The sequence below is a fragment of the Arachis duranensis genome, chromosome 8, assembly GCF_000817695.3.
Source record: "Arachis duranensis cultivar V14167 chromosome 8, aradu.V14167.gnm2.J7QH, whole genome shotgun sequence".
Classification (NCBI taxonomy): domain Eukaryota; kingdom Viridiplantae; phylum Streptophyta; class Magnoliopsida; order Fabales; family Fabaceae; genus Arachis; species Arachis duranensis.
In genome coordinates this window covers 34,502,313-34,517,497 of record NC_029779.3, presented here as the reverse complement: position 1 = coordinate 34,517,497, position 15,185 = coordinate 34,502,313, and the positions used below count along the sequence as shown (strand labels likewise).

At 31.1% G+C, this 15,185-nt stretch overlaps 2 protein-coding genes and 1 non-coding gene across 3 annotated transcripts; 2 read left to right on the top strand and 1 right to left on the bottom strand.

The window, feature by feature from the left end:
- The first annotated feature begins 3,968 nt into the window (after window positions 1–3,968).
- On the top strand, window positions 3,969–6,502 carry LOC107462411 (early nodulin-like protein 3). Its single transcript, XM_016080988.3, has 2 exons — window positions 3,969–4,341; window positions 5,667–6,502. Exons 1-2 carry the CDS (start codon window positions 4,137–4,139, stop codon window positions 6,278–6,280), a joined length of 819 nt encoding a protein of 272 aa, XP_015936474.1. The 5' UTR covers window positions 3,969–4,136; the 3' UTR covers window positions 6,281–6,502.
- A 226-nt stretch (window positions 6,503–6,728) lies between these two features.
- Window positions 6,729–13,595, bottom strand: LOC107462476 (protein disulfide-isomerase 5-4). The gene is made up of 15 exons (XM_016081074.3): window positions 13,384–13,595; window positions 12,582–12,672; window positions 12,305–12,399; window positions 11,778–11,835; window positions 10,946–11,130; window positions 10,773–10,830; window positions 10,312–10,352; window positions 10,089–10,163; window positions 9,721–9,777; window positions 9,053–9,119; window positions 8,792–8,935; window positions 8,278–8,499; window positions 7,410–7,562; window positions 7,253–7,330; window positions 6,729–7,164 (listed from the first exon to the last, which is right to left on the bottom strand). The coding sequence occupies exons 1-15, from the start codon at window positions 13,422–13,424 to the stop codon at window positions 7,087–7,089; spliced, it is 1,443 nt and encodes a 480-aa protein (XP_015936560.1). The 5' UTR covers window positions 13,425–13,595; the 3' UTR covers window positions 6,729–7,086.
- A 1,059-nt stretch (window positions 13,596–14,654) lies between these two features.
- TRNAG-CCC (transfer RNA glycine (anticodon CCC)) lies at window positions 14,655–14,725 on the top strand. The gene has a single exon. It is a non-coding gene; the product is annotated as a tRNA-Gly (tRNA).
- Window positions 14,726–15,185: the final 460 nt, after the last annotated feature.

The following is a 15,185-nucleotide window of genomic DNA, read 5'->3' as shown; positions in this document are numbered from 1 at the left end:
TATAATTAAATAATTATATAAAATTTAATTTTTTTATAATAAAAAATATATGTTGAAAAAGAGTTAATATTAATAAATATTATATGATTATCAATATAAAAAATATGGTATGATTAATAAATATTTTTGTTTATCTTTTTAATTTAAAGAATATTCAAAAACATTTAATATTTTTAATAATTATGTAAAATATTAAAAAATAATTAATTTAAGTGAGTAAATATAAAATAAAAAAATAATTAAATTAAATATAAAATTACTCAGTAGAATAAAAAGACAAAAGTGTAAGGAGATTTTACATTAGTAAAAGAGTTAATAACATAAAGTTATTAATTAGGATATATCTAATAAGTTATAATATATTTATAGAAAGGCATTTATAATATCAAAATGCATGTTAGGCTGGTGGTTACAAATTCCTTTATTTTCCAGGAGTGCCAAGTTCGAACCCTAGCAAGTGACGCTACGCCAAATTAAAATGCACGGGGTTGACCGGTCCGGTTAGGTCCCAGTTCAGTTCAGTTTTCACTGGGTTTGATCTTGTGCTCTGGAGGCGAGGTGAAGAATGCATTGACGCGGGCAAAGAAAGGAGTAGAGCTGTCAAATGGGTCAACCCGACCCATTTAAGCCTGCTTCCTTCGCGGTCTATAATTTATCAGTCCGGACCATTTATGGTAAATCCGATGGATTAAACGAGTTGGCCTGTTTACCTTTTTATTTTATTTTTTAAAAAATATTTTAACAAAAAATTATCTTGATTTTATTTTTTAAAAAATATTTTAACAAAAAATTATCTTGATGGGACAAATTTTCGGTTCGGGTCAGTAAAAATATTAGTTGAAAGTGCTTTTTTTTTAAAAAAATGTAAAAAAATAAACGGACCACCCATTTAGTTCGTAGATTAGCCCATTTAACTCGCCATTTTTTGGATTAATTAGATTCAGCCTGTTTAGCTCGAAATTTAAACGGGCTTAATTTTAAAAGCAAAATTTACCTATTTAAATGGGTAAATTAGCTTACCCGATGAGTTTGGCATAATTTAACGATCTTAGAAAGAAGAGAGGTGGCCAAATATGCGACGACCACAACGTTGAGAGGGAGGCAAGAGCATCGGTGAAGGGGAGAGAGATAGAGAAAAAGTTGGAGAGAGAAAAAGATGCAGACAAAGAAAGGAGACAGTGTCGATACCAGCGACGATAATAGCAAAAGGAGAAGGCATGGATAGAAGGGTGGTAAGAATTGATGAACCAGCGACGATAATAACAAAAGGAGAAGGCATGGATAGAAAGGTGGTAAGAATTGATGAAGGGAGAAGAAGAGGGGGTTATAAATCTTAGGATAAAGGATAAGATTAAAATTTTAAAGTGTCTTAGTGTCACAACTTAAAAAAGATACACTATATATATTTTTATGTATATATATGTGTGTGATTGTATTTATTAAAAATTTATATTTCAACAAATAAATAGTATATATATGTCCCCGAATATTTTTTTTGGTAAACGCCACCGTATCTCTAATAGATATGGACATAAACTAAACGAGGCTAAGACACCACAACAAGATATTCAAATACGCACCGGAAGGCTTGGTTGAGTGGCAATTATGTTTGCCTTGCTCTAAGGTACACTGAGTTCAAATTCCAGCTGAGATTAGTTACTGTTTAAGAATACATAATACTTATGGTAGTGTGGGTGTGATGCCTAAAATTGAAAACTGTCTAATCCGCTTGACAAAAAAAATACAAAACATTTACACACAAAAATATAGTGGGTGTTTTGTTTTTGTTTTTTGGAATATAATCTCCTAATATGATGGGATCTGCAAGTATGATTTTATTTTTGGTCCAAACGAAAGGTCTCAAGTTTAATTTGATCCCATGGTTAAAAAGATTTGAATCTTCTAAATTTTGAATTTTATTTTAGAGAATAAAGTTTGATCTCTTACTTGATTTTTTTTTATATTTTCTTTTGGTCTCACCTATAAAATAAATAGTGAGAGTTCAAACTTTACTTTTTAAAGTAAAATTTAAAATTAGAATATTCAAATCTTGATTAAAAAAAGTATAATTTACAAGTATGACTTGTCAATAATTTAATGGAATTAAAAAAAAGGTAAAAAAATCCAAATAAACCAGGCTGAGAATTTTTTTACTCAAATCAGCCAAAATAAAAATTTTGTCAGCAATCAACCAATGACCATTTAAATGTAATTCGAATCAATATGATTCGAACTTGGATTACATGTAATTCGAATCATATAGATTCGAATTACTCACTGATACTCAAAGCAACATAATTCGAATTCAGCTGATTTGAATTAGGCAGAAACATGTAATTCGAATCAAGTTGATTCGAACTACTTCCATGCATGCCATTCAACGTAATTCAAAGTGGATTAATTCGAACTACACCTGAATATTTTTTTATAATTTTTTTAAATAAATTTATTTAAATTATACCACAAAAAAATATTTTATTCTATACAAAATAATTTTAAAAAATGGCTTAAAAGATGTTAGGAGTACTATAAAAATTTGTAATGTCCTAATGACTTAGGATATTAAAGAAATACTCTACATAGTCAACAATAATTTAAAAATTAAAATAAATATAGTTATAACCAATATTTACCTAAATTACTAGAATATTACAAACTTTTACAGTACTCCTAATATTTTTTAAGCCATTTTTTAAAAATTGTTTTGCATAGAAAATGGCTTAAAATGGCTTAAAATGCCCTTTGTTCTATGCAAAACAATTTTTAAAAAAATGGTTTAAAAATGTTATAAGTACTATAAAAGTTTGTAATGTCCTAATAACTTAGAATATTAAAGAAATATTTTACATAGTCAACAATAATTTAAAAATTAAAATAAATATAGTTATAACCCGTATTTACCTAAAATACTAGAATATTACAAACTTTTATAGTACTACTAATATTTTTTTTAAGTCATTTTTTTAAAATTATTTTGTATAAAAAATGACTTAAAATGGCTTAAAATGCTATTTGTTCGATGTAAAACAATTTAAAAAAAATGGCTTAAAAATGTTAGGATAGAATATTTAATAAAAGGAAAATATTTGAGGCTAAACGTTAAAAGTCATATCATAATTTGTTTTTTTTATATTTATTAATTATTGCTAGAATAAATATATAATATTAAATATAATAAATATATAATTTATTACATATATAAAATTATAAATATTAAATTAAATAAAATAATTTTAATTAAAATTTTAATAATACAAAATATATAATTTTAATTTGAAAAATAACTCATCTTACAACGTGTATTTAAAGTCTTATTTTTTTTAATAAATAAACACTAAATCTAATTTTTAACCAAAGAAATATTAGGAAATTAATAATTTTTTTGCCAATATTTTATTTTTAAATTATTAGAAGTTGGAATTAGTATTTAAAATTTAAAATTTAATATTTAGTATTTAGGATACAAGCCTTTACCAAAATAAATGGTAATCTTTTCATCACTTTCTTCTTTTCCTTTCTTTATCACTCTTTTCCATATCTCAGCATAAAGGTAGGAATTGATATACTGCTCGAACAAGTCATCATAGTAAATAAAATACTTCATTAAAATATACCACATACATGCGTGGCGCTAAAATGGAATGGACATAAATCACATTCACCAGAACAAAAGCATCGTATTAGAAATATTTTAAGCTTTTTAGACCTCAAAGTTGATGATGAGACTGACAGGTTTTAAGGTTAAGAATGTGACTTGAGACAACCACCACCTAAATTTTTATTTTAAAAAAAACTCATATAGCAGCGAAGCAAAGCATAAATCCAATCACGAAGTTTATTATAATGAAATACGAACATTCAACCTTCAAAGAGACTCAGAGTCCAAACAATTCAAGAGAACTTATGCTTTGCTCTAGAATCAAAGAAAACCCCAAGAGAGGGAGAATAAGAAAAAGTTACAAAATCTTCATAGCCAGAGTTTGTGAAGTATACATGCATTATTCTCATACCTACATAAACCCTGATGATGTTTCAGTTTATTGCACCCTTCTAGCTTCAACATAGTAAGCAGTGTTTTGTTGCAAGTGCAACAACACCCCCATTGCATCTTCACAATTCTTCCTTGACCCTATACAATGGCTACTACCAATGTTTTAAGGTCTAATGAAGTGGGTCATGTCTTATTGGGATTGTTCTGTCTATTGCTCTTGGTAAACAAGGGTAATGCTTATGAGTTTGTAGTAGGGGGTCAAAAGGGTTGGAGTGTTCCAAGTGACCCCAATTCCAATTCTTACAATCAATGGGCAGAAAAGAACAGATTTCAAATAGGAGACTCCCTAGGTGAGTTCTTATCTTAATCACATAGTTATATTGTTATCATTGGTTTTGTCAAAGGTATGGAATAGAAGTGGGAAGATTTGAACTAATATGGCTCTAAATAACATGAAATATTTTTAGTATGATTTTTTTTTGGTGACTATATTTTTAGTATGATTAGTGAAAGTAATTGTTTTCTTAGAAAATATATAATTTTACTCTATGTTATAGTTGTAGTATTATTTAAACAAGAGTTAAGTATCGTTTTTGTTCTTAACGTTTTGGGTAAGTTTCAAAGTTGTCCCTAACGTTTCAATCATCCTATTTAAGTCTCTAACGTTTCAAAATTGACTCAATGTTGTCCTGTCGTTAGGGATCCATTAACAGAATTGACGACGGGACAAAATTGAGACGATTTTGAAACGTTAAGGAATCAAATAGGACAAAAACGTTGGGGACAAAAACGATACATACAAATAAATTTTAGTTTTATCCTTCAATAATATCAATTTTTACTGTATATAATATTTTCAATTATTTTTTAATCACATCTAAGTAAATTACACTTAATCACATTACTTTCATTCTAAATAAATTTATTTTTTTATAATTTTACACTTAAAGTTATAAGTTAATATAAAAATATAAAAAAAATTATTTAGAATGAAAGTAGTGTGATTAAGTGTAATTTACTTATATGTGATTAAAAAAATAATTGAATATTATATACAGTAAAAAATTGATATTATTGAAGGATAAAATTAAAATTTATTTTTATGTATCGTTTTTTTTCCAACGTTTTCGTTCTATTTAAATCCCTAACGTTTCAAAATCGTCTCAATTTTGTCATGCCGTCTATTCTGTTAACGGATCCCTAACGGCAGGATAACATTGAGCCAATTTTGAAACGTTAGGAACTTAAATAGAACGATTGAAACTTAAGAACAATTTTGGGACTTATCTCAAACGTTAGAGACAAAAATAATATTTTACTCTTTAAACAAATGCGATTTTAAACGTTTAATTCTTTGTATACTATATTGACACTCATTTTTATCATTTTTAAATTTTAGTTTAATCGTCACTTTGACATCCAATTCCTAACTTTAACCCTTAACTTTGGTTGGGTATCAATAAACATCTATTTCAAGTAAACAAATAACACAACTACTCTAAGGATAATGGTATGAATTGGATGTAAAGAGAACACCTTCTTCCTCTTCTTAAATAAAGAACCTCTATACTTTCGTTGTTGCATCTAAAGCTAATATGGCTAGAACAGGGAAACTTTTGTAATAAGTAAATGGTACGTTGACATAGTTCAACATTCAATTTGATACCAATTGCAGTGTTCAATTACCAATCTGGTCAAGACTCGGTGCTTCAGGTAAGTAGTGAAGATTATGCAAGCTGCAACACTGATGGATCTTCTGAAAAATTCTCTGACGGCCATACAGTCATCAAGCTGAAGCAATCAGGGCCACACTATTTCATAAGCGGAAACAAAGACAACTGTGCCAAGAATGAGAAACTAGTGGTGATTGTGATGGCTGACAGGACCAACAGAAACACCAACCAAACAGGCACTGCTGTTTCTCCTTCTCCTTCTCCATTGCCCACTCTCTCAACAGAGTCAATTGCTCCTTCACCACCAACAGCAGGGACTGTTGGCCCTACACCACCAACAGGAACTGTGGGTGCTCCTCCACCAACAGGGACTATCGGTGCGCCACCTCCAACACCAGCAGGGACTGTAGGTGCTCCACCACCTGCACCAACAGGGACTATGGGGACTCCACCTACTCTGCAAGGAGTTTCACCTCCACCACCAGGGACTTCGTTGACAAACCCAACTTCTGCTCCTGTCAGCCAACCTCCTCCTAATGCCGCTTCTTCAGTCTTTCTCAGCTTTGTTAGCTCTCTTGGAGCACTCATGGCTTCTATTCTGGTTTTATCATTCTAAGTGGAGAATATGAGCCATTTAGTTTTCTACTTTTTTTTTTCTCGGCATATGTATATTATATATTTTCCATGGCTGCTTCTACGTTGAGTGGGGACGCCATTGGCATTTGTTTGTGGGACATGGGTAATAAGGTGACAATGTTCACCCTTTTGTGTGATTCATACTTGATGGTATATGAATATTCAATAAGTCGAACTAGAAATAAAACCATTTTGTAATTCACTGTAAATATGCCAGATGGTTCTATTATAGTAGTGAATTTATTCAAACTCAGATGACACCAAGTTATGCCTTAGTTGCAATGTTGATGATGATGCTCCCTTCTGCTGCCAAAAGGAAAAAGGGAAAGAACGAAATAAAGGGATAAACAGAGAATCATCCTGTAACCGTCTAACCGATCATCAAATTGCCGAAAGCTGAGGGAAGAGCTCGTATGAAAACACTGGAGCAATGGTGATCCATGAAGGCTTTACTAGTTTAATTTAACAGAACATTGAAATAAACAATGAATGAATGAATGAAGTAACATGTTAATCCTAAGAGTCTTTTCTCAACCATACAAACAAGGACAAAAAATTTGGTGTAAGCAGAAATCCAGGACACGACCCTTAAACATAGAAAGCCCAGGATACATTTATGGAGCTCGCAATCCCGGTAATGATCATTTGACCGAATTAACAACTCAAGTCACACTTCTATGCTTTTGTAGCATATCTATAGAGAACAATGTGCTAAAAGGCCTCCTAGTTAAAATGGCTTTAGCAAAATCAAAAGCCCTACTCTAGATAACAACTTTGAACTATCTATCAGAAGTTTTTGCCAAGCTCAACTTTTTTCATTAGTCTAATAGTGTTGTGCAGAATCGAGTCCAAAATTCCAGCTACCTGAAACCAAAGAGAAGACTGTGTGTGAACAACAAAATTAGTGAATAATACAAGTGTAAAGCCTCTGTCTGAGAAGACTGATACAAACCGTGAAAATACCCCCAATGATAGCACAGACATTTGTTATAAAATGTGAAAAAGATTTCTGGTTTTCTGTTACTAAGACCTGCACATAAAAACATAATTTGCCGGTTAAAAAGGAAGCAATAAGCTCAAGTCAAAACTATGAATCTCCATACGAATACCTGCATGGGGGAGAGCTCAAGATGGAACTTTGCCACAGGAATGTGTAAACTCTGTGCTACACTGCTGTGTGCTGTGTATTCATACTCCTCAACTAATTTATAATCTTTTCCAGTAATCACCTCTGTTTTAACTATCTGGAGGTAATGCTCCATCTGCAGATATATATTGTATGGTTGAATAAAGCTGCAATATACACTCATCTTTCTCTAGTTATCAGCATTCATTCAGAAAGAAATGACTACGAACAGAGTCATCAACAGATGAAAGATATTGTATCAGTTGTAACTGATTAGTTGTTTTAGATTAATTGAGACTAAAAACTAATAAGGGGACTTCTAAATGGATTTATTGCCTCCATTCCATGTGGCTTTCATTCTATTTGTGCCTTTGGGTGCTTCAAACAGGTATTACTGATACATATGAAAAAAAATAATTGCCGGATCAAATTTAGTTTCAAGTAATTCACAAATTTTAAAGTGTGAGACTAACAGTTGCAAAGATTAAGAATATAAGGAGGTCTTTTACTGAATGCAACTTCAACATATATATAGGGAGCAAAACTCTCATCAATTTATGTGCTGGTCATTGCAGATTGCAGAAGCACCTGTAACATATCAAAATTATTTACTAGAAAATTTAAGACTGTTGCTTAAACTGGTTTCATCCTTTTGACTTGCTTGACAGCCAAGGGAGGGAAGGAGAAAGGGGGAAGCCCTAAGCTACGTGCCAATGTTCCATAATGGAGTATGGTATATACTGATATTCTAATGAACGATTTAGAGTCTAAGGTACTATATGTCGATGCCATGCATAAAATGTTAAATGCTCAAATTAGGAAAGTTGAAAGCCAAGTTAGAATCAACTTACAGTAACATTTGCTCCTAAATCACGTGTATTGATGAATGACCGACCATTCAACCTTTCATGGCTGCTACCAACATAAGGTATCAAGCGCTTCACATCACTCAAAACCCTAGGTGACAATTTCCGTCCAAAAGATAGATGGTGTACGACATGTGACATGTTCATTTGAGAAGCATCGAAAGAATGGGCATCAGATCTAGCTGATATAACCAAATCTCCTGGAACCTGCAGAGTTGGAAACAGCTTGCATTCAGCATAATATTAAAATCTATAATGTTTTCAGTAAAGATAGGTCAAATTACCAATTTAGTTTACTATTTTTCTTTTGATATAAACAAAAGAATACAATGGATGAAAAATACAAGCGTAAAAACAAGCAAGGAATCAAAAGCATCAGTTATTTGGAAAGCAATGTAAGAAATCCCATATGATGCTCATATTTGAAAAGTGAAAACTAGGAAGCAATTTTTGCTTTGCATCACTGTGTTAGGCTAGCTTTAGCCCTCTGGGAGTTTACCTTTTTGACACGCACATATCCTTCAATTCTACATCCCCCAGCTAAAGGTGCGGGTCTTTTTCTGTACTCTGTTCCATTGGATTTATCCTCCAAACCTAGCTTCTGAGATTCTGCAGGGAGAGAAGCCACTAACTTCTCCATTGTCTGTAGTGAAATACTTTATATCAGCTAAGTTTCACTTTTCAATGGATATGTTTAATATCATCATGCAGACAGGAAGTTAATTCAAATTTACTAGAACAAAGAAAATATAATACGTACCTTGACTAGGCTATCTGTATCACGATCTCCATAATAGGACTCATGATCATGATCTCCATGGTCATCTCTGAAATAGGAAGCATATTTTTAAACTTATATTCAATCCAAAATCTCTAAAACTAATCACAGAGACACAGGCCAAAGAGTTGCAATATTCAGGAGGATGCACATAAAAAAAAGGAAGAAGAAAGAAAAAGAAAAAGATATGCATATTGATCATGTAGATTTTGTTAGAAATGAATTGACATAGGTTTAAGTGCGAGGGAATGAGGGATAACAACATATTGAAATAGAATAGACATTGTCTACATGTAAAATTGGAAAGTTGATGGATGAAAATCCCCTCAACATCTAAGTTTTCCTTACCATTACATGTGTCAGGACACATCCCCTAAGACCCTTCTTTCAATGTTAAACCGATCTACACTAACACTTGCAACCTTACATTTTCTTACTGCTTCTGTTTCTCCCATTCTAAACAGAGTTTTAGGACCACTCCGATAATCTTTTAGAGGCACCAAAACAGTAATATCATATCCATGGGAAATGCAATATCTAGAAAATAAACAAGCACCATAAAAGATACATAATATCTAAAGGGATACAGAGATGAGCTACTTATTATTGCTCAAAAACTGAAACAAAAAAAAAGTTATTTGTATTATTACCTGATATCACTTCCTTTACGGAAGATACGAATTGATGGATACCCTTGTATGTGATGGCTGCATTTGATGAAAAATATGGTTGAATGGTAAAAGATAAACATGAGGATGCCAAATGAAATTACAGAAACACAAAAACTAACAAAAATGACATAAGAAAAAATCACATTACAATAAAGAACATGTATTTCAAATTCATATTCAACTTGAAAAAGTATAAGTATAAAGTTCACGTCCATCTTGTGAACAAGGAGATAACTAAATTACAAATTAAGAAAAGAGAAAGATTATAGAAGGAGATAAGTAAATTAGCTGAATCTTTGTTTTTGAAGGGGAACAAAAGCAAGAAAAGTTTTGAATTTTAATAGTACCTCCGGCATAAATCTCCTTCTTCTGTGCAATCTACCTTCCCCAAAACAATACGGCCATCGATCTCTGGATCATATCTGCATACAAATGTAATTGTACATAACGGATATTGAATTTGTAAAATGATGTTAAGATAACTTGTAGTTATAGAAACGATAAATAAGAGTACGACTTCTAAAGTATAAATTCTAGGAAGTGAGAACAGCACATTAAAAGATAAAGTACCTCTCTTTTATTATTTTAGCTGCTTTCTCCCATGAAGGTTTCTGAGGGGAAAGAGATGAAAGTGTCATATATATATATAAACTACCAATTATTAAATGGAAGAACTTCTTCATAATTTCTCATCATGACTAAGTAAATAGCCAACTAACATGGGCACATGTTAAGTAGATCTTACCCCTGCATGCCATATCATTCAATCTTCTGAATCATGACATCACATTAGTCATTACTGAATATAAATAGATGCTGGTGAGGTTAAACTAGACGCTCAAATCAGCCTTTACCAATGCTACTTGGTACTTAATTTTTTTGCCTTTAGGGAATAATGAGAAATTGTTGATATATAAGCAGTAAATAAGATCTATTTAGAAAATAACATGAAGGGGAAAAAAAAAAGATGCCAAGAACCATCCTATTTTCTGAATTGAGGAAGAAATAAAAAATTAAGGTAAAATAATTACCAAGCGTTGACTCCAGTAACACCAAGGAGCATAAAAATTCACAACTGTAATTGGAAACCTGACAAAAAAATTTCGAAAATTGTGTAAATGCATCTGGAAAAAGAACTATTCAACTCATACTCAGCTTAAACACATAAAAACCAATGAATGAATCACATAATTGACCCACTTACAGACGAGAATATTTATCAAAATTGCGTGATGTAAGTGTAAGAGAACCTTCAACTGATTCTTCCTCTACTTGCTCATCATGTTTAATGATGTTTGCAGTTGTCCCTGAATGAAATTCAGCCCCAGTGGGTCTTAAATTTGTATCAATAGAAAACTTGCGAACTGTTTTTGTTATATTCAGTCTGTTCTGAAAACAAGAGGTCACAAATTAAGGACAAGGGATAAAAGTAACCTATGATATGGTATGATATCATAGGAAATCATAACATGCATGAGAAAATGAACATTTTGTATTAATAATTAATATAAAGAATAATGCAAACATAAAATTAGTCTACTTCAAGTACTTGTTCATGTTTTAGTATCCTGATTTTACACTTCAGAGACAATTATGATAAGTACATCACGCACAATTTTGGAAGAGTACTAATCAATAAAACAATATAGGAAATTCTCAAGGACAAATAAATACCATTATGACATTATCTAGCCGTTAACTAGAGGTTTCTTATGGTATGAATTCACAATATAGTAAAAACTATTGAATTAATAGGTTCCTCACGTTTAGGCTTCACCTGGTCACTTAGTTTTAAACAATATCTCCATTAATAGGTCTACTTGAGCTAATAGAAAGATTTTATGACTTCAAATGAAAATAATAGATAAATAGACATATTGATGTTTCTTGTGCTGCACCTGAACCCACACCATGGTCCATGTAGAGAGTCTATGATGCATTCAAGTATTCAAAACCCAAAGAAAAACTTCTAAAATCACAATCACAAATATGTTTTGCTAGAAATGATCAGACTGAAAAATGGAATAGAAACTTACTGTTCCCAGCACGTCACTCACATCAACCGATGCAAACTCGCATGAAAGTGCAGGAAAACTGCAAGATAATTTGGAGCAATCAGCAAGAAGTGATAGACAGAAAAAAGGATAAATGGCTATGGGATTAACTGAACATACTCAGAAAAACAGAATAACAGTTGGTAAATGAACTGAAAGAGAAAAATCACAAGACACTATCATGTTGCCCATCCCTGATTAATACCAATCTCACAATCATTCATTATACATCAAATATAAATTGGAAAAACCAGTCCTTCAACACCTCCATCACACATCCACACTCCCTAATTTCAAAGTGAATTGACGAGAAAGAAAGGAGTGTTATTAATATGAAAAGTACAGTTTACAAATACATGCTGACACAAGCCCAAGTTCTTTGCAGAATACCAAGCTTAGGTGAAGAAAACCATGAAGCCACCAATAGTATACACAGACTCGAGAGCAAATGCCTTAGAGAAACATCATATATTAAAACAAAGATAGAAAATACCTATTTAGGCTTCTACCTGATATTGAAATCTATACGTAAAAACTCCCCGTCAGAACTCTTGTCAACAATCACAGATGTAGTGGTGCTGAAAGACAAATAATTACTGAGTTCCTGCATGAAGGTTGCAGGATGTACATCAAACACCAATTCCAAGATCAAACTTTTCAAAACCAAATTGTGAAGCATAGGACCTAAATATCAATTGAGAACACAATCAACATGTGCAATCGTGCATACATAACACGTTTACTAAACATTTCAAAGACCTGAGCTGGAATTTTAAAACCACTGACCATTCCAAATAAAAAGATCATGGAGAGAGCTGCTACTATGGATAACCCCGCTCCAGATAGTGATGCCTCAGTTAAATCTCTAGGGATTTTTCTGTAGACAGAATAGAGACATTGGAGTAATTTACATATCAGCTAAAAGAAAATGTCACATTTGCATCCACAAATCATAAATTACGATTATTATTAAAATTTTAAACCACTCATTGAGACTTATATAACACATCACCATTTCTTTTACCGTTTTTACACTTCATATATAAATTGTCGGTTAAAAACTTCTGAGATTTTCAATTACAAGAAAGTGCCAAATCACGAATTGACGATAGTAAACAGCACACGCTGAAGTGAAGTGAATCAAAGTTAAATCCTTCATTCACTTATATATTTGTGCCTTCCATTTTTGCATGTAAACGCAGAAACAGAACAAACACCACATCCTCATTCTCTTATGCAGTTCATCTCGCACAGAATCACACTCAACGGAGCTTTAAATGCAACGAACAACATTCCAAATTACAACTACAAGCTAAAACACAAACACACTACCAAACCGTTGCATTAGAAGCTTAAAACCAGCACCAATGAATTATAACGAAAATCTCAAGGAATTCACATTCACGTATTTGCGATCAAATCAGTGAAAATTGACGGCATTGTAACCGAAGATTAAAACGCGAAGAACACGAAACGATGCATTCACGTCGACATAACATGAACCTGCTGATGCTCAAACGCGAAATGCAATAATGCGGATAAAAGAAATGAGAAAAACAAAAACTAAAATGATGAATGAGATCCTTACCTGTAGAAATCAACGGATTTGAGTTTGCTTGAGGAAATCATGGCTGCGACTTACGAGGAACTGAAAATTCAGAGAGAAAAAGAAAAAGAAAAAGAGAGAAGAAAGCTCAAATCTCAGAGAATGAGATTTGAGAATTGAAAGGGAGAAAGGTAGCGTAATAGATCGAAAGAGCTAAGCTAAGCTTTCTTTCCTTCAAGTGTTAGCATACACTATTCGGTTAAGTTATAGTATTCCGAACCTTTTAACTAAAACTCCGCTCTCACTCTCTACTACTGCTCTGACTATGTAATATTATATTAGTCTTCTTTTAATCTTATTTATTTTTTTATTAGTATTAGTGTAAAACTATAACTATCTCACTTTTGAGTCCATCTCGTCTTTAAGAATTAAACCAAATTATAATCGAATAAGTAAAGACAGAATGCAAATCAACATTACTGTATTTTTACTGTATTCTAGTATCAACATTACTGTATTTTGCGCCAATTTGTATCATTACTGTATTCTAACATCAACATTTTTCTTATGTATATAGCTCTTAAAAGAGAATATGAGGTTAAATTGTGATTCCGAGTTATAATTCAATTTGAAAGTTTTTAGTTAAAAATTAATTAATAAATATTTAAGAGATATGATAATCTTATAAATATAGAATATTAAAAAAATGTAGAAATATAAAATATGAGATATAAATTTTAGATTTTGATGGTTTTTTTTTTTTGAGAGATAAAAGATGACTTATGTAAATATTAGAGTGATGATAACATTAATCTTATAATCATTCGGTCATTAAATCAGCAATGATGTGATTAAATTTGTCTTTTACAAACTCAAAATTAAGTTAAATAAAACTAAATTGTGAATCATCGTATAATAAAAATCGAATTATATTCATCTTTAATAACACGTATCTTATAGCTTTGCTTCAGTGACGGATCATACTCTTTAATATTTATTTGTCACGGTATGAAAAAACTTTGTATTACATAATAATAGACAAATAAAAATATAAAAATTTATGTTTAGATGTCAGTAAATTTTTTTGTAGTTTATAAAAATCAAATTTATAATTTCATGTTTGAAATAACTTATAAATAAGATCGTATCTTCTAGTAATATAGAAGATTAAATGTTTATCTCGTATTAATATTATTACATAAATAAAAGTGATCATCACATCCGCTACAAAATAAAACATCTATTATTTTCAATTCCAAAACAAAAGTGTAAATTTTAATCTTAATAAAAATCATCTGAACCATGAGCATCAAGCGCATCTGGTGTAGTGGTATCATAGTACCCTCCCACGGTACTGACCGGGGTTCGATTCCCCGGATGCGCAGCTGATATCATTTTTATGGTTTTTTTAAATAATTTTAAAAAAAAATTAAGCATGAAGAGACGCATAATCATAAATGTCTTCAATTTTTATGAATTATTTATTCTAAAAATTTAAGTATGGAAAAATACAAATTCTTATATCTTTAACAAAAAAATGCAATAATATGACTTAATAGTAAATTTTGTATGTGTTTTTTTTATGTTAAAACGGTTAAAATTATCATTAAAACACTTGTCTAAAAAATTTAAATACATAAATTTTTATATTTCTAAAAAAACACACAATAATATAATTAGTAATAAATTTTTGGATAATTTTTTTATTTGTATATACTTGATCTGTATGTTATAACTTGATTAAGTAATGAGTTCAGATTATAAATGAACAAACTTTAACATTATAACTTGATTGCAATTACAATAATTTCTTCTCATAATTATACTTAATACCTAAATGATAA